The 20,235-nt window shown below is 42.4% G+C and overlaps 1 protein-coding gene across 1 annotated transcript in view; it reads right to left on the bottom strand.

Annotated features, from left to right (window-relative positions):
- Positions 1-6,633: 6,633 nt before the first annotated feature.
- The window catches only part of NUDCD3 (NudC domain containing 3), a 58,107-nt gene continuing 44,505 nt past the window's right edge, over positions 6,634-20,235 (bottom strand). Inside the window, exons 5-6 of the mRNA XM_044437371.1 lie at positions 14,167-14,355; positions 6,634-11,095 (exon numbers count right to left, since the gene is read on the bottom strand). Coding sequence (XP_044293306.1) covers positions 10,985-11,095; positions 14,167-14,355 — 300 coding nt within the window. The 3' untranslated portion in view covers positions 6,634-10,984. The remainder of the gene's footprint in view (positions 11,096-14,166; positions 14,356-20,235) is intronic.

Below are 20,235 nucleotides of genomic sequence, written 5' to 3'. Positions count from 1 at the left end.
ATTGCCAGGTTTACTGGTCACACATTTGCATACACAGACACACTTCTGGGGGCTGCTGGAAATACTTGTAAGAGATAAAAAATATACTGAGTGGACCAGCTGTAATTGCCACTGTTCGCTGTTTCCTAACCTATTGCTTGAAATAATTGCTTTCCCAAACCTACATTCTTGAATACAGAGTACTAGCAACGGGCAATTTTATACGCATACGGTTTCAGAGGTTTAAGTCTTTATCTTAGATTCATTAATCAAATCACAACACCAGGGTTTGTTCCTCTTCTAAAATGTTAAATACTTCCAAGCTTACAGAACTGGAGAAAAAACATGAGACTATGGCTATGTTGTGTAGGCTCCACATAAACAACAAAAACTCCTCTTTCTGTAGCTGCCAATCATTGCATCTCTTGGAGAATGACTTGCCCTTTTTAACACTGCCTGATCGTTCTGAAAACATTCCATTAGCTCTTGCTTTGCTTAGCTAGCCAAGGTGTTGGTGCTCTGGAAATCTCTGGAGTTCTGTTATCAGCTATAGGAGACTATGACGCTATGAGTGTTGGATATGTCTGAATAGAGTGAGTGGTGATCTCTTCATGTTGTGAGCCGCCCCGAGGCTTTGGCGAATGGGGCGGCATACAAATGTTTTAATAAATAAATAAATAAATGGCTTACTCAGGTTTTCTAGTTCAGGTCTTTTAGGAGGCAGTCCTAAACCAGAACTACCAACTGCACTAATTCATCCATCACCCATTTACTGCAGTGAAGTTCTCCAAAATAATCTGCCATATGGGGCAGAAGCAAAGAGACAGGAAGGCTGGATTTCTCTAAGTCTTGGGACTCTTGTCTGTTTCCCATAGAATCTTGTATTCTACCAACAAACTCATTCTTCAAGTATCAATCTTTATGGAGCCAAAATGGCACCATCAACAAAGGGAAAGGATTGGCCATCCCCTCATTTGCTTGGAGGAAGTATCAAACATTCGCAGAAGATTGAACAATGTTTTTATTCCCTTACATTGCCAGTTAAAAGAGAATTTGAAGGTTTACAAGGGTAGTTTGCTTGTCCTCTGCTGGGCTTTACCAGGATTCCCCTGAATCCTGTCCAAGCCATAAAATGGGCATGTTCTCATTCAGTGCTGAAACTAGGGCTAGGCCTGGGTCCAAAGACTAGGAGTCTGTAGCCCAGGGCCACTCAAATGATCACCCAGAGAGTGGCCGGTGCAGAGGACGAGGCAACAATCGTGGCATCGCCACCTGGGCCAGCGTAGGCACGCCACGTCCCCTCCCCGTGAGTGATACTGCATCACTTCTTATTTAATAAAAAGGAAACCGCCTGTGGGAGGGCAGCCATGCAGGCACACAGCTACACATGCTAATTATTTTCCCTTTAAATACATATTATCTCTTCCTGCAACAAAATGGTGCTCATGCCCAAGTTACAGTGTTTTGTATCAGAACAGCAGCTACCACACCATTTTATTCTGGATGGTGCTAAGATTTAAATGTTTGAATATTCTCAGACTATTTTTTTAAATTAAGGTTGCTAAACAGGGATTTAGTTTGGTTTTTGCTCTGATGATTAATTTGCTTATTTAAAGCTTTTATATACTCTCCAACTACTAGCATCTCAGGACGGTCCTACAGTAAATTAGAGAGGCAAAAGCAGTTTTAAGGAACAGAGTGGCAACGATGGAAAAGATAAATGCTACTTGTGTGCCTGAAAGCGCTAACTCCTACACACAGGTCTGAAATTACCAAGATGCGCCTCTGTTTGCACTGTAAGACTGTAACTATTTAAAATTATGAAGGAAAATACACTGAGAAGCCAGGGAGAGCTTGGAACACACCAAGAAGCTATATTGCAGTAAAGCATCCTCTGTGAAGCAGGGCCACAGAGTGGGCTACTGTCCTTGTAACTTCACATAGTGGATGAGTCGACTAGTAGAGAATTTGTCTTGCGTGTAAAACATGGCAGGGTCACCTCTGGCATTGCCAGCTACAAGGTCCAGGTGATATGACAGACCCCCAGCAGAGATGCTGTCTTCTGCAATAAGTGCTACCAAACCGCCTGAACTTGTAAATGCAGCCTCTAATGACCTTACAGCGTAATCTGAGCCCTGATTGGTCCTACAGTTGAACTGTAGGAAGAGGCAGTCCTGCAGCCATCACTTCACACAAATTCTAGAAACCTAGAGAGTCTGAGACGCGAGGGACCATGATGATGCATTGTCCATCACTCCAGTGTTGCCTCATTTTGCTTGGGAAGCTAGTGCTGGGGGGAATGGTGTATTTGTTCATTGCAATCACAAGGAGGAAGTGAGGGGAGGAAAAGAATTGTGCAATGAGGTAGCTAAGCTAAAGGTTCTGATGTCTGATGATGCCTGCTGATGCAGCCCCTTGCTTGGCTCAAAGGTGACATTGTCTAAGAGACAGAGAAGCATTGAATTGTGAGTTTAATGTCACTGTGTTCAATTAAACTGCCAAGGTGCCATCAAAGGAAGTTGTTTGAACTTAAGATTTTGGATGTCAGCTGAGCAGCACAAAGCAGGAGGGAGAGAATGGAGCCGAGAGAGATGCAAAATCTCTCCATGTAGCAGAAGACAGCACCTTCCAAGCCAGAGCAAACACAGTCCCACAGCATCCCTGCCCATGACTGCCTGGTGCTGCTGTTGCCATGGGCACCGTGGGCGATTGTGGGGGTTGTATGTTGCTGACAGATATTTTTGTTCTAACTAACCAGAAAGGAATGATCATCAGTTGGGTTTCTGGGAGATAACTCTGCACAGCTGGGTATAACCAGACTAGCACAAGGCTTAACATGAGTACCAGTCCACTCCACGTCTTTTCCAGAAGAGGAGAGGGTAGAAATCAGTGGAAATCGTTTAGTGTTCTCTCAGGTCAGTCAAAGGACTTCCTTTCCTAACTAATGCCACTCCCCCCCCCCCCCTTTCCAGCTCTTGTTTTGGTAAAACCACAGTCCCATGGACTCAAAAAGTCTTTTCACCTGCCCCTATATCCTCACGCTGCTTTGGCAAACATACACTTTGAGACATTTATCTCTCGAGAGCTGATCAACTTTCTGATTTCCAACATGTAATCTGCTCTCTAAAGGAGCACCTTACTCTTCCTATTCCTCCCTTTTCTACAGGGAACTTCAGAACAGGGTCTTCAAGGAGTTCAAGATAAAAGAGATCCTGAAGCAGGTCCTTTGTGGCGATTGCATCAATGTGAAATTTCCCCAAGGAGAATGAGAGTCAGACCAGACCATGGGCCAGCCAGCCCAGGACAGTCTAGTTTGACTGGCAGCTGCCCTCCGAGGTCTGAAGCAAAGAACAAGTCAAGCTTGCAGGCAATCTATGTTTAACACCTCAGGCTGAATCTAGTACTTTCTGCATGCAAATCAGATAGGTGCTCTACCACATTTAGCAGGCTTTTGTCATTGTCCCAGGCTGACATGGAAGTTATATATATGAACTTGAACAATGAATTGTTCAGTCTGGCAGTATGGAATCTGTGGGCCTGCAGATGTAATTGGGACTCTACCTCCCACTGGCCCCAGCAGTGCAGGCAGAGGGCAGGGATGCTGGAAGCTGTGGCCCTCCAGATGTTGCTGGACTAGAATTTCCTTATTCTTGGTTTTGTCTCTGCATTAAAAAATATTTGGTGGTTTTATAAGTTTTTAAATCAGTCTAGCTGGATTTATTTTGCTTCTTGTAAACTGCTTTGAGTGTTATGCTGCAGGAAGGAATTGTATAAAATATTAATATAAAAATGGAATAATGGAGGATGCATTCACAGGGCCATGAGGTAATTATCTAATGATTTCTACTCTGACAACCCCTTCTATTTTAAATACTATCACTTTCTCACCACCCATACCCGCCATTCACAAGTTTCTCTTCTTCTAAAGCCAAATTTAATGGACAGTTATCCCTACACAATGGTATCCACAGCATTCCTGATATTCTGTATGATCCCTTCACCCATAGGTGAGTCAGAAGCTTCCTTGCCAGCAGCTGCAGCTTTTCCTTTCAGCTCACTTGAACTTCCTCCTTGAATATGGAAACAAATCAGGGCTAAAAATGAAATTAGGGCTAACTGGTTAATTTCCCCTAGGTTTTGTAGGACTCATTACACACCTGCAGATAAAGGCTTCTCATAACCCTCTGAAAAATCCAGAACTGCCCTCACATAACAGGCCCACCATTGTATAAAGAGCCACAAAAATGCCATAACTATTCTATAATACACATCTTCTCTAAAAGTCTAAGAGTACTTGTGTAAGAAAGCTGGGGATCATTAACAGAATTCTCAGCAAATTTGCCAAGGTTTTTTTGAAGAGTTTATGACAATAAACTGACTCAGACTGTAACGTATATATGCCATTAATACCCAGCGATTTTCTTGCACCAGTAGGAATACTATGCACATAGTACAAGTAATCACAGTCTTGTGTGTGTATTTACTGGCATTTACTGGCACACGTCCTGCTCCATTTCATTGCTGCTTGGATGGTGATCTGTTGTGCATTTTCAGTATTGATCTGTGTTGATGCTTTTGTGCTGATGAGCCATGGCTAATGCAATCAGGAACGCTATCTACTATCATGAAAAAGTATAGATTATAGAGATCTCAAAAGCTACTTTTCCAAAAGCAACTGGGTGTTGTTGTTTTTTTAAATCAGGATGTTAAAATGTTTGAACACTTTACAGTTTCCAACATCAAGGGGAAGGGGAGAGTAAGTAATTATTTCTTAAACATCTAACACTTTGAAGTTATGTTTGTGACTATTGAGTTGAAGAAAGGGCAAAATATGGTGTTTGGATTTCCTCTTTCATACTAGAACTTAGGATCATCCAATGAGACTATACTGTGGGAGGGACAGGATAGATTAAAAAAATATTTATGAAACACATGGTCAACCTATGGGATTCTCCACCATGATATGTAGTGATTGGACATCAACTTGGATGGGTTTAAAGGGGCAAATTCATGGAGAATACTGTATCAATGGCTGAGAGCTGTATATTATTTCCAGAATCAGAGGAAGCATGATTTGAAATGCTGGCTGCTGAAGAACAAGAGTGGAATATCTTTTCTGTCCTCATATTCTGCTTTCAGAGCATCTTCTTGGCCAATGTGGGAAATAATTTTATCAGTCTTTGATCTGATCCAGCAAGGCTCTTTATATGTAAGGTTTGCAGAAATTCTAAACTATTTAGAAAAACAAGAAGCCCTAACGGGGAGGACCCCAAAACAGCCCACTGAAGACTAAGCATACTCAATGGAGAAACCCAGGCAGGAATGGAATGGAACAGAATGGGTTCAGTGGGAGCACTCACTGAAACGTTTTGTTGCAAGTCCCACTTTTAAAGTACTGCATAAAGAAAATCAGCTTACTGTAGCTACCTCCCGAAGTGATTTAGGATAAAAGATTTTGATATTATGCAGAAATAGTGACTGGCAGCCTGAGTGCGCTATCACTAGGAGCATTCCACTGACTACTCAGGAATAATTAGCTACATCCTCACATAGCCAAGGAATTACCTTCATTAAGTGTATCAGGAGCCTACACCTGGGACATGATAAAGAAAAGAGAAAAGCATCCGGTGTGGACCTTCGGTTGAAGTCTACCCTGTGCTGTTCAAGGGATAAGGGGCACACAAGGGCTTGGCTTGCTGAGGTAATGCCATGCCTCCCACATTAAATCGCTTGCCAGTCAAGAATGTGAAGCATTATAACCATGATCTGTATGTGGCTTGAAAATGATTTATCCCAGTAAATTTTTCAAGCACATCAGCTGCTTAAATATCAACCACAATTCACAGTGAACATGGGCAGCAAACTATACTCCATGTGTCCAGGAAGTATTTGTGACTGCCTCCAAACTGAACATGCAGCCTTAGTAAACAAGGTGGAAAGGGCATGCTGGTCTCGCTTAAGATTTCCAGGAAAAACCACACTTGTAAAAGGAGAAGGGCAGGACAACATGCACCCAAAAGGCACTTCTTAATCTCTTGCTTATTGTATCCCTGGGACTAGACAGCAGAATGGAGAGGACACATTGATGCTGCAACCGCAGCCTGATGCTACCTTCCCCTGGCAGCCACTTTCTCCACTGCTCAGGGCAGGTCACATGTTCTGCCAGGTTCAAACTAAGGCATCTCCAGCTTAAAGGATCAGGTAGCAAGTGAAGAAATTCTCTCCACCCCAGGGGTCCTGGCAACTGGTTGCCACGCAGGAGAGAAAATATTGTACTCAGAGAAGCAATGTACGAACCAAAGTACGGCGTACAGTGTAAGGCAGTTTTGTATCATCAAGCCTCATGTATAGATTCTCTTACAGCTGGGAGGGAGGGCAACTGATAGATGAATTCAACTCCCTTGATTCATCTTTAAGCATTTTCAGGCACTCTATTAAAGAGACTTCTTTGAGCTTGACACTCTGCACAAGCTTAACAAATGCTGGTCCAGTAGTCAAAGATCTAACACTTTTTTTTCCTCAGAGTACTAGAGAAAGAACTCTAAGCCATATCGGCAGAGAGCGGAAAGCTATGCCAGCACAAAATATAGAAAAAGGTTCCTTCTCATTAAGATTCAGAGGCACAAATGCATGCATACAGGCACACACACCGGCTTAGAGGAAACTCGTTTATTGCAAGCAGGTAGAGTGTCTGTGCCACAGGTCCACAGTCCCTTAGTTCAGCTCAAACAACGCCAACACTGTCCTGCTTTGTATGCAAATTGTAACTTATAGCTCTAGACAACCAGAAATAAACAAAATGCTGACATCAAAAGTGATCAGCCTTTTTCCATGCACGAGAGGAAAGATACAACAGGAAATTAAAAAATTAACAGTCAGCTTACTCCAAACTTAAAATGATTGGTGGCCCACCATTTCATGGATTGTAAGCATATCGAATGCTTGACAAACCCTCTTTCTACTCTTGCCCCATTTTTGCAGCAGAATAGCAGAACTGGGGAGTTTATCAAGTCCTTGACCATCACCATACAAATCAGGAAGGCTGGGTTCACCTGAAGGTAACAAAATGTGCAGACTTACCCTAGTTTTACTCTGTCCTGCTTAATGACAACGTTGCAGTTTCTGACCTCAAGAGGAATAGAAAGCAAGCAGAGTCCTCAAAAGACACGGACTGGACGCATGTTCAGGAGGAAGCATTTCTAATTAGAAAAGAATAATCTGTGGAAATGTCTGCTACATGTGGAAAGCTGGCCAGTGACACAGTTTTACATAAATGCATAGCTTAACAAACTGGCGGGGCACAATGCTTAGGCTGGCGATCAGGCACTGGAAGCAAGCTGCTTTTCACCACCTGCCCTGATCTTTGTCGGTTAACTTTAGTTGCCGACCTGGAGTGAGCCGATCTCACTTTTGTTTTGTTTTTCTAGGAGAAGGTATTTTGTGTGATAAAAAACAGTCAGCTCTTTGGACATAAATCTGTCAAGAGGCAACATGCCAACATCCCTCAGACATATGCAGGACAAAAATCAAATATTAAGTAGTCCTTACACTTTCCCAACCTACCTCTGTGGGTTTCCCCAACATCCTTTGCCTTTCCTATTTGGTATCATGTATGGCTACAACTGGTATTCTGAGGAAAGGGTTAGGCATTTTCTTCTAGGCCCAATTTACCCAGTCTTGAACTGTTGTCTTCACTAAGATGTCCAAACAGAGCATGAAAGGTCGGACTGGACAAATCTCTTGCAGCTGGGTGTCTTAATTCCTAAAGCACAGCCCTAAACAAAGCCATCCATTTGGATCATCCTACTTGAGATCTGCACTTGAGATCCGACAAAGGAGTCTCGGTGCTCCTATTCTAGCACTGGAGCTGCGAGTGCTCCATTTCTGCAAGGGACAAAACCCAGGGAGTTGCTGCTGGATGCCTTCAAGCATACTTCTAAGATCTATGGTTGCTTTCAATAATTTAAGGCTGCGGGAGGAGAAACAAATGCAGTGCACCAAAGGAGGGCTAATGTCTTGCCAAGTCTCACTATGCTCTTCACAGCAAGTGAGCTACCACTCACATTATTTTAGGCAAAACTGAAAACACACAAAATGGTGCATGTGAATAACCACCATTATCTTGGCAGGGAGTAATCACATTGTCTGACATGTTTCTTTCTACTTTTATACCTAGAAAGTGACCGGATTACTAAAAACACAAAAATTTGCCAGAAACGAGATAGCAAAGATTACCTGCTGATCCTTCTACAGCCAAGCTGAGCCAATCAACTTCCTTGTCCTCTACTTAGGGATCAGATAATCAAGATCTACTTAGCAGTAGCTGACAAACAGAACTTCTGTTTCTAATGGCAGCAGATGCCAACTATGTTCAGGAGCTAACACAAGCTAATATTTGATAAAAGGCTAGCAAGCTTTCCACTCCTTTTGTGGAACCTCAATACTTACCACGTTCTCAATACAACTGAGGCAATGAAGAAATCATCTGAGCCAATTTGGATCCTGAGTGTCTTTCTTGGCGTTGCACCTCCCCAAAAAGTAAGTCCTCCCTGTTTTCTAATGGGTGAGCGCTCAGCTGTGTGTTACACCTTGCCTGGAAGAGGGTGACGAAGGGGCAGAGGAGGAAAGTACCAGATACTCTTTACTGCATTGGATTTTCAAATGCCAAGCAGGTATCACAAGTCAAGGGCCTTTATTAATCCTGTGCCTGATTTTTGGTAATTAATAGCAGGAATGAGAAAATTCAACCAAGTGCTGAAGAGTGCAGAATGAAGTCCTCCTCCTCAATGAAAATGAATCCCAGGTTCCCTGATGGACACTACTGCCCCTTCAGTCAGTCATGTATGTTATGATTCTATAGGGGATAGCGAGTTGCTGACAGTGTTGCACCAGTGTTATTATAGACGATGATTCCCTTTTCATCAGAGAACACTGTAGATAAAGCTTTCTGCTCTCGGAGGGCCCATCCAGCAGTTATGAACACACCTAAAAAGTCTTCCATTTTGACAGGGTTAGAAAAGACTTCCCCAACCTGGTGTTTCCCAAATGTTGGGCTACAACTATCTTAATCTTCTAGGTTGAGGAAAGCTAAGTGAAGCTGCTCCAGAACCACTGCCTTTGTTAATTGTTAATGGCCACCAGACAAGTACCTATTATTAAATCTGACACGGCTATCTTCCCAATCAGTTTGTTGTGACCATATTTCTTATTTGTTCTAGGATAAAAGTTATGGAGCTGCCACAACAACAGGGATAAGATCTATACTTGCTAAGAGGTTCTAACAAGCCTTGCCAAAGTAGGAAGAGGGAACATAATAAGTGCAACGATCTTTGTTTCCTCAACAGTATCTCTCCCTACCTTTGGTATGAGATTGTCAGCTGAAATTAAAATATGCAAAAACAGGATCCTTGAAACAGTACATTGGAAGTTGATTCAGACAATCAGTTAATATAGTAAGGCCACCATTCCCCTAACCCCGCCCTTTTGGCATCATGACACTTCCTTTGAAGAACTGGACAAGAATCAAGAATAAAACCTGCTCTCTCTTGGAAAACACACATGGTCTATCTGGAACCAGACAAAGTTGAATGACGCCCTCACTCTTTGCCTCCTATATATTACAGGATTCAAATAAGGAGTCCAGAAGATTGCCCTACATTAGCTTTATCACCTTAAGCACTGCCATCAGCTCAGTTTACCTGAAACCACATTAATTGTATGCACTTAAGAGCCAACTAGTTCATAAGAGATATATGGGACTGTATTATTTTTTAAATAGCGGCTATGCAAGAAAAAGTCAGCCAGATCTGCAAGGAAGAGAGAGGAAAGCAGTTATGGAAGTGGGGGGACAAAATACCCTCAAGCTATAACTGGTGTCAGCAGCTTTCCTTTTTGTGCAAATAGCAGTTTTGGAGCCGAAGGCAGGATCTTTCAGGAACTGCATGTATACATAAGCACAAACCCCTTGCTCCATGGTCACTACCGCCTCTCCTGTTTGCTCTTCCTTGCTTTTTCTTTTCTTTTTTTTAAACAGATACACATAACATGCAGTCAAACATTTTATATTTCATCGGGAGGATGAAAAAGGATACCCAAGTTTAGAAACTTAATGGCAAGGACATTTGGACAAAAGCAAGAAGAAGATAAGCTTTGTAAGCAAACTGCAGCTTTGGGAACACCAAGTCACCCATTCACAGAAAGCAGGATGGGGGCCACCTGGTTTCTTTTTCTTTTTATGCCATCCCTGGACTTCACAGACCACTCCAACTATATAGCTATCAAGCGTCACCTTCTGTTTAGCTCTTTTTCAGATAATTTGATGAAGCCTTGCAACATTTCCATCCCCCTGGCAGGGCCTCAAAGACCAACCTAACATTCTGGATACCACTGAAATGACAATGATTGCAGATTGTCAATGTTTAGAGAAGGCTATACTGCCCAGTGGCATTAGGAGTTTGGGTTTCCTAAAACTGGAAGGGGTTGGTATAAGAAAAGCGGAAGGCAGCTTCAAAGAAGCAACAGAGAAGTTGCCATAATTTTTCCGAACTGCAAACTGCATCTATATCTGAAAAAAGGGGTAGGGGTGGGGGAGGATAGAAAACTGCCTTTAAGCAATCTTCTCCCGACCAATAGCAAATGAATCCATTAACAAGAGAGAAGAGGAAATGCTACCAGCAGCTGCTGGTTGCCGTGGCGACACAGTACGTAATGCTGCTTTCACTAGGTTTCCCCCACATACATATCAAATGCACCAACCTGGTGATGGAGAGAAGGACTCACCCACACTGACACCTCAGCTCCCTCTCTGCCCCCCTCCCGAAAACCAAACCCACACTCTGGTCATTTTAACATCTGTCGTTTTACACATATGCCCAGGTAACAGTGCAGGATCAAAAGAGCTCCTTGAAGTCACATGACGGCGACGGCAGCAGGAGGGGCCTGGCAGTGGCATCAGTTCATCCTTTCTGCCAGACAGTAGGCAAGTCTCTCGTCCTCGGTGCCATCATCAAAAGTGCACGGCCCCAGGAGAGATGTTGAACATGGAGGGATCAAACTTCTGGCCTCGGAATGGGGAGCCTTCAGCATCCCAGCCCTTCTTGAGCATCTCATGGACTTTCTGTAATTGCAACACAGTTATGTTTAGGTCATGCAATATACAGAGACCAGCTAACCAGATTAATCCTGACTTGGGTTGGTGCACTGACTGCCTGTCAGCTGATCATGGCTTCTCTTAATCTTGACTGCAGATCTTGAACAGCGTCATCGGCCATAGTTTGGAAGAGGTTTCTTTCAAAGAGTCCATGTTTACAATGTATAGGGTTTGGAAAACCAAAATGGAGAATGCTTCTGAACTATTCCTTCTGGATATCCCAAGAGGAGGAGAGAAAAAGCAAAAAGGCATATATGCAGCAGCATGTGTGTGCTGAGGCCAGACCTGTCCCCATCATGATACATCATGGCGGCTGAGATAAACCATGAGTTACAATGATATCTGAATGCAGTCACGGTAGAAGTAGCAGCTTACCTTTTTATTGTATCCTAATAAAGGTAGGAGTGAAAGCTGTTGGCTCTCCAGGCCTTGCAGTGGTCAAGTCGGTCCACACAGCAAAGCCACAAGCTTGAAGAACTGTTTGGTGGGGGGGTTTTGCTTACTTAATGCCTTTAAACATGGATTTTTTTTTTAAAGTATACCCATTTCCATTTCCATTTCTTTGCTTCTTCCTAATTTTCTAACTGTAATTTTCTAACTCTGGCATTCCAGGTTAAAAACAAAAAAGGGCAATAGTTCACACTTATTAAAAACAACAAAACCTCTGACATGGTTAAATTATTATACTTCATTAATTTCACTGATTCACTATTACAGTTAACTAATGTATTTGTCTAATTAGCATAAGTATGAAAAATGCTGACTGAAGTATTTTTCATTCCCACAAAAACATTGGGCAATAAAATGTTGTTCTAATAAGGTGAATGCTTTAATAATATATTTGATTATTTGTCTGCTACTTTACTTTACTGACCTCTTCCCCTCCTCCTCTGGGAATCAAGCACCTTCTGTCTAGTTCTGACAAACACAGCTGTGGTATTTTTACATACCATCTCAGTAGTGGGTTAAAGGATACCTGGCCATCTTTCTTTTCTTTCCCCTGAATTTCTCAGATCAGGGTGACTTAGCAGCAGCATGGTACCTTTAAGTGTGCTACTGGAAGTGATCAAAAATAGCAGCAACCAGTGCACTTCAAATGCACTGGAGCTCCAAGCATATTCCTGCCAAACCAGTTGCATAAGTGTGTTTGTGGGTACAAGCAATATGGAGGAACATTCATGCTAGGTAGCAACAGAAAGTGTGCATCAAGACAATTGTGTGCTGCAGATTATACCAAAGAAGCAAAGAAAAAACTAGCAGGACTTACTATCTAGTGAAGAATTAATTATGATACAGCAGGACTTCAGGTTTGCAGGATATATTTTGTTTTTATTGGAAACCTGAGGTCTACCACCCAGAGACAGGTACAAAATATGGGCAGGATGCAGATCCAGGTTCAAAACAGAAACCCAGGGCCTGAAGCTGTTACCTACTGCACTGGGGTGGCCAGCATATACAAATCTATAACTGAATTACTATAGATCAGGAATTCTAACAGAAAACTCTAAAATTGGTTAGCAGAGCTTCATAGGTAACTAATTAATGCTCAAATTTTATAGGTGAGGAGCACAGAGATTGAGATAAGCAATTAGCACATGACCAACCAGAACAGACTTTAAACAAAATCAAGTAACCTGCAAAGCATGGATAAGGACTTAGTCTCTTGAGCCTCAAGGGTGCCCACTTTGGACTTTACAGTGATGTAGGAGAAAACAGTTAAGTGTGTAGAAAGAACCTATTCCTACAAGAACTTCCTTGATTGCTGGAGGTCAGTGCAATGAATCTTTGCTGCACATGCTGACTTCTTCAGAGAACAAACTGTCTTTGGCAATTAATATAGTGTTCTCAGTTGCCAACCTGTGTTTAACATACACCTGTTTTGGAAACTTAGTTTACATAGAGGGGCTGGGGTTTTATTAAGCAGGCATTTACGTTCTGAGTATAATGGATACAAGTTTGGTTGGAATTATTCTTCATAATGTTAAAATAAAACTGATTTATTCTGCATTTTTATCTGGATGTTTTAATGTAATTTTTCTTGATTTTCAAACTACTGGCTTCTGCTTTCTGAATTAGTTGAGCTGAAAAGAATACCAATGCTCAAATACAACAGAAGGTCTTGTTAAACAGATGTAAATATAACAAATGCTAAGATCAACTGATTTACTCTGCATAGAGGCTTAAGGTTAGTAGTGTCACAGCCCAAATGAGAAAACATTCAAGTGGGAATGTAAAACGTGATTTGTCCAGAAGTGGATACTTTCCATATAGCTTGCAGCTCTTTTGCTATGAGCAGAGCTTTACCGGAAATAGCCTGCATGCCCAAGATTATGACAATAAATATCAGTTGGCTACTGTTATAACACACCAGAAGCACCACTGCAACTGCCTCAGAAAAGTTACCCATTAAGATGTTGAGCAAGTACATGTCATGTGGAGTGCTAAAAATAGGATGTAAGAATCAAGCTTGCAAATGAATTAGTTTCTGCAGAAGCTAATTTTATTTTGGTTTACAGGGAAAAACATTCCTCATAAAGCTAGTAATCTGGAAAAGATTCTTACTTGTGGCCTCCCCCCAGTAAGAAGAGGCAGCAGTTGGATAAGTGGGCATTTATAAGTTTGATTTAATTAGTTCTACAAAATTCAAGCCACATTTAGGATATTTGCCCTTGTATCCCCATGAATACAGTTTTCCTGGAGCTGAATTAAAGGATCCCAAAACTTGCATTGTGCAAGTAGTAATTAGGACTTTTGCCTACTAATCTCCCCACCCCATATTTACCCATCTGCCTCACACTTCCCTAAGCAGTCAAGAATGAAACTGGGAAATGCCTTTAAGGATCAAAGCACCAGATTTCATTTAAGCCTAGCAATTGCTCTTACAGAAGGGAACAACCAAAGTGTTCCTGTTATCCAACAGTTCATATTGCGATTGCTCAACATGAAGCACATTTTTAAAAGAACCAAGAAACTGTACAGTCAGCAAGCCAAATTATTACCAGAACACAGCACAGTACAGTGGGTTTTAGGACACGTACCATCTCGTGGCTTTGTGGCTTGCCCTGCAGCTTCTGATGGTAGTCAAAAGATAGTCTGTCAAGTACAGCATGCTCTTCTTCATCCACTGTTGCCATAGATCGCTCCTTATTGATTTTATCAATGTCAATCTGCTCTTCTCCTTCTAAAATGGCACTCCACCAGTATTCGCCTACCTTGCTCAGGTTAATCTGGGAAGAAGACAGACGCAGCATTAGCTCAGAGCCAGACAACCAGCAGCAGCCTGACCTGCTCAGAGAAGGATGGCAGAAGGTGGTCTTGCAGGTAGCCTGGTATCAAGTCATATAACATGGTTGAAGCCATATATAAATTGACATTAGTATCACTATCCCTCCTGTTCTAGTTTGTATTATGCTATCTAGGCTACATTTATTGTGCACACACTTGTTAATTTCCTAAACTTTTGACCACTGAACCTATTTCCTTCTTGGTCGTGACCAGTCTGAAAGTAAACACAATCTCAAGGCAAGTTTTTCATGTCATTTCTGCCCAAAGATTAGCTGGTGGACAGACCACTTCAGAAATGTTTCTTTTACTATATAAGCCAGGGCCCTAATTTCAATTGCCCTCACAGAGAAGAGAATGATAAGAAAGGTGGCTTTGTCCATTTTGTCTCCACCCATTTCCATGTTCAGCTCTGCTCACCACCAGCATGCAGTCCCAAGAGATTATCTCTAGGGGAATGTGATCAACAGAAAAGGATCTGCCTGCTGCTAATATAATCAGACCAATACAATTTTTAAAAGTACATTCCTCATTAGAAGATGCCAGGATCATTCAACAGTCTGGTAAAATGGGAGGGATATTTCAAAGAAATAGAATCATAAAATAGTAGAGTTGGAAGGGGTCATGAAGGCCATCCAGTCCAACTCCCTGCTGTTGCAGGACACCAAGTTACACCATCCCACTCAGATGGCTGTCCAGTTTCTTCTTGAATGTCTCCAGTGTGGGAGAGCCCACCACCTCTCTAGGCAGCTGGTTCCACTATCGTATTTCCTGATATCTAGCCTGATCGAATTGATGATTCCATGTCCTACACTCTGGCATCAGCAAGAAGAGATCTTGACCTTCCTCTTTGTGGCAGTCTTTGAGGTATTTACAGAGGGATATCATGTCCCCCCGCAATTATCTCTTCTCAAGGCTGAACATGGCCAGCTCCGTCAGTCTCTCCTCAGAGGGCAGTGTTTTCAAACCCTGGATCATTTGTGTTGTCCTCTTCAGGACACTTTCTAATTTTCCTGTATCTTTCTTAAATTTTGGTGCCCAGACCTGGACACAGCATTCCAGACGAGGTCTGACTAGTGAGGAGTATAGAGGAACTACTACTTCTCGTGATTTGGAAGCAATACTTCTGTTGATGCATCCCAAAATAGCATTTGCCATTTGGCGGCTGCATCGCATTGTTGGCTCATGTTTAGCCTATTGTCCATGATTACTCCAAGATCTTTTTCTTGTCCAGTTCTGTTGGGCCACGTATTCCCCATCTTGTACCGATGCATTTGGTTTCTTTTTCCCAGGTGGGGAACTTGTCCTTATTGAATCTCATTCTGTTGCTTTCAGCCCAGTGTTCGTTTATCAAGATTGCCCAGAATCTTTATCCTGTCTTTCAGGGTGTTTGCTATTCTACCCAGTTTTGTATCATCTGCAAATCTGATTATCTTTCCTTGTACTTCCTCATCTAAATCATTGATAAAGATGTTGAACAGCACTGGGTCCAGGACTGAACCTTGTGGCACCCCACTAGTTACCTCCATCCAATTTGAGAATATGCTATTGTGTCTGATTAAGCAGCCAATTTTGGATCCACCCAATAGTTTTTCCATCTAGTCCAGTTTTTGCTAATTTGCTTATCAGAATGTTGTGTGGCACTATGACGAAAGCTTTGCTAAAGTCTAGGTAGATTATGTCCACAGTGCTCCCTTTGTTCATTTGGGAGGTTACCCAGTCAAAAAAGGAGATTAAATTAGTCTGACAGGAATTATTTTTGATAAATCCATGCTGGCTTCTGTTAATCACTGTATTTTCTTCAAGATGCTTGCAGATGGATTTTTTAATAATTTGGTCCAGAATTTTTTCAGGGATTAATGTCAGACTAACTGGTCTATAGTTCCCAGGTTCATCTTTTTTCCCCTTTTTGAAGATAGGGACAACATTAGCCCTTCTCCAGTCATCTGGCACTTCTCCTGTTTTCCAAGATTTATTGACGATAATAGCCAGTGGTTCTGAGAGTTCCTCCATTAGCTCTTTTATGACTCTGGGATGGAGTTCAAAAGTAGACTCCTTTGATGGGATCCAGTTTTAAAAGAGATTTAGGTATGCAGAGTGCAGCCAAGCCCAGCTCCTGCATTTTACATTGGAGCAAGTGCAATTCATTCCATAGGCATCACACACAGGTAGGCATAATATAAATGGATGTAACACGGAGGCCTTAGGAAAACCTGCTGAAAGAGATGCTAACTACCAGTTGTTTGGCGTATGGATTAGCATCAGATTTACATGCCTCTGCCACAGCAGACCAAAGTATTTGTCGCATATTGCTCTACTAGTGCTGAATACCTGAAACTTCCAGAAGGAGGCACAGCAAGCTTACACAATGAAAAGTGTTCAAAAGAACATGTTACAACATCCATAGACACTGCCGATCCTCATATGTCCCCACCCAAAAAATCTTCCAAAAAGAAGTTTTATTCATTTGATTACAACGCACGTAACTGTGGGAGTGATTTTCCCACCCTATCTGTAGGGTCAGTGCGAACAACTGTGAGATCAGTATAAACAATTATCACTAGCACGATGCCAGCATGCATCCTCTTGTCTCTGCTGGCAGAAGTGGGCAACTCCCAGGCTTCCATTTAAGTACTACATCCTGAAACCAAAAATACAGAGCAGAAGTGAGCAACTTGAGGCCCTTGGTCCAATTAAATGCACCCTGCATCCTCATTTCAAAAGCCTCCAGGCCTATGGCAAGCACACTCTGCTCCTTTCCTGGCTGTCTACTGAGCAGAAAGCAGGAGGGGCAGAGAGGAGGTGGCAGCCGTGGAAGAAAGTGGAGAAAGGAGAAAAGGGGTCATTTTTGCCCATGGCTTTGCCCATTGCTGGTTTCAGCCCCTAAAGATCACTTACAAAGGAACATGGCCCTTAACAGATAAAAGAAAGCTCATCCTGGATACGAGGTATATATGGAACTTCAACTGTGGGCCAGTATAGAAATGATGAAGAGGAAGCAGCAGCAGCAGCAGAAGAAAAGCAAGGTTAAGTAGCCTTCTTTCCTTCATATTTTCATACTCCAACTCCTATTACCTCGGATATTTAATCATCTTGGTTGGGTTTAATAGGAGTTGTGATCCAAAGTATCTGGAAGGCACCAGATTGTCTATGCCAATGCAGAAACCCTTGCAGGCCCAGCCCTCCATGTTTCCACAGCATTAACAACAAGCACACTATCTCAATAAACTGTACTAATCTTAACTTCCAGACAACAGTTGGGCACTTCAATCCAAGCAGCTTGATTGGTTCCCAGTGACATCATCCCCCATTCCATATAGCCCAGAAACTCAAGACTGTGATTAATTTGCATAGATAATATATAGCCATAAATTATGATGGCAGAAGGCCAAGCATTTCAACTATTATTGAGCTGCAAATGGACACAGCCAATTGGCTCTTGGCTTCAGTTGGTAACATAACCCACTTCTTACTTGGGTGACCTAATAAAACATATCACAAACTGGGAAACGGTACAGAAAGGCATCCAGAGGTTTCAGCACTTTCTCTGTGAGGAAAGGTTAACATTTGTGGTTGTTTAGAGTGAAAATGGCTAGAGAAACATAGCCAATCTGCAAAATGGTGAACAGTGTGGAAAAGTAATTTCTCCTTTCCTCATATTACTAGGGGTTACCCAATAAAGTGTAGATTGGGAAAGACAAAATGAAGTTCTTCACCAAACAGCCTGTAGCCAACTTAGAAGAGTCAAGCGCTGCAGGATGCAGGGATGCCTACTTATAGATTACTTTTCAAAAAGGATCAGACAAATTAATTGATAATTGAGAAACATAAAACTAATAGCCATAGAAATGGAATAAAACTTCTATGTTCAGAGGAAGAACACCTCCAAGTATGCTGGCAATGCACAATGAAGTTGGGGCATTGCTGTTGCAACGAAAACCTTCCAGGCTCCCAAAGGGCATTTCTCAGGCCACCTGCTGGGCTAGAACTGTTGGCGCTATCTAGCAGTGCAGCTCGAAGAGACAAGAAGAGATGAAAAGAGAATCTTGCCTAAGAAATTATTACGATCTCAGCTCATGCATAGTGCTGGAATGGTTTGCACAAAGAGCAGGACTTCACATTTCAGTAACCTAGAAAGAAACTAAATTCCACCAAGTTTCATCTAAAGTACAAAGGAGTAGGAGGGAATGTAGATAAAACAGGTTACACATTTAGCTGCCACCCCTGCTTGATCGGGTCACATGGCTTGTGTACACCTAGGGATAAAGGAATCTGTTCCATGACAGAAAGAAACTGTCTTTGGAAGTGGTCAGCAAGAAAAGAAAACTGCTCTTTGAAAGGCTGCTGGAAGGAAAACAAAAAGTCACAAATTCCATATGCTTGCAATGAAAAGGTTAAAAAAGGTGCACATATTTGTATTATTTAAACAACTTGTTTGTTAAAAGAGAGAGCGAGAACAAGAGCATTTACACCTGGCCATGACAGGGTGTTGGGTTCTCCAAACATGGAGCACTGAGCGTGGAGTGTTTTACTTTGGAGGAACAAGCCACAGGGAGAACCCAGGGCTTGCTGTAGGGTTGTTCTTGCCCAGAATGGATTGTTGTGCAGCCTAAATCCAGGAGAAAGAGTTTACTGTGTATTACAGTGATCAGCTACACAACCACTTGGCAAGTGTGGCAATGAGCATGCCACTCTTCTCACCTACCATCTTGCTTACCAAACTGTGTCTAGCAACAAATTGTGCTGTGACAGCTTGTGCCCCCTCTCCTTCCCCAGCAGCCAACCCCCCACCTTCATGGTCCTTTGCTGCACCCCTTCTCAGAAAGGCAGGTTACCTTACCTGTAACTGTCATTCTTCGAGAGGTCATCTGTGCATTCACATGTATGGGCTCCTTGCGCGTGTGTGGAGCGGTTTTCAGGAAGATTTCAAAGCTGATTAATTAATATTTGGCAGGAGTCAGGCCCCAAACAGGGTTAGCATGAGGGTGGAGCTCCCGCCGAGACCTCAGTTTGAAACTGAGATCGCCATCATGATTACATTTATGACATAGAAACCCACGTGTCAATGAAAGACACCGTAGGGGTTGGCGGTGGGTATGGTGATCTCATTGGTGCCGAAGTAGGAACTAGTTCCACATCCCAGGGAGGATTCATTAAACAGGACCCTGAAATGGCGCTTCCGTTTTTTCTCTGATTTGTCAAGCCCAGATATTTGTCCTGCTTTGTTATTTCATCATGGTTTCCTGTTTCCTTTTCTCCTTGCATTTTTTTAAGGAGAATTACAGGAGTCTGTTTTTTTCACAGGCTGAGTCAGAGCCTTTAAGACAGATTTTGAAGCCACTAGATCAGCAGGGGTGCATTGTGGGTAAGGTTTTACCGACCGATTTTCTCATGCATTACTGCAACAGTTCTGTCCTAGAGCTCTTTTTCCAGGCATCCCTCTCTATTCTTCCTGGCCTGATTAGTGAAGGTCTGGCACTGGGGACACGCGTCAACTTGGTGTCCTTTGCCCAGGCATAAGAGATACAATAATTGTCAGTTGAGGGCATTTTCACACCGCACTTCATACACTTTTGGAAGGCTGGTCACTAAACCATCAAGAAGAGGTAAGCTTCGACAAAGTTGGAAACAGAGTTGAACAAGAGGATGACAGTAGATATATACATATTTGGGGGAAGTTGGAGGGGAGTGGGAAGGAATGCAGAAAGGATTTAAAAAAGAAGTTATGAGTGAGATAAAGGATGGAAGGAAATCAAAAAGAGATTTAACAAGTAGAAAAGTTGAGGTAAAATATTTTTCTGAAGACAGCAAGAGAGGAGAAGCCT

Source organism: Varanus komodoensis, unplaced genomic scaffold (assembly GCF_004798865.1).
Source record: "Varanus komodoensis strain SLA01 unplaced genomic scaffold, ASM479886v1 scaffold30, whole genome shotgun sequence".
NCBI classification, from domain to species: domain Eukaryota; kingdom Metazoa; phylum Chordata; class Lepidosauria; order Squamata; family Varanidae; genus Varanus; species Varanus komodoensis.
This window is presented reverse-complemented; position numbering and strand designations above follow the sequence as displayed.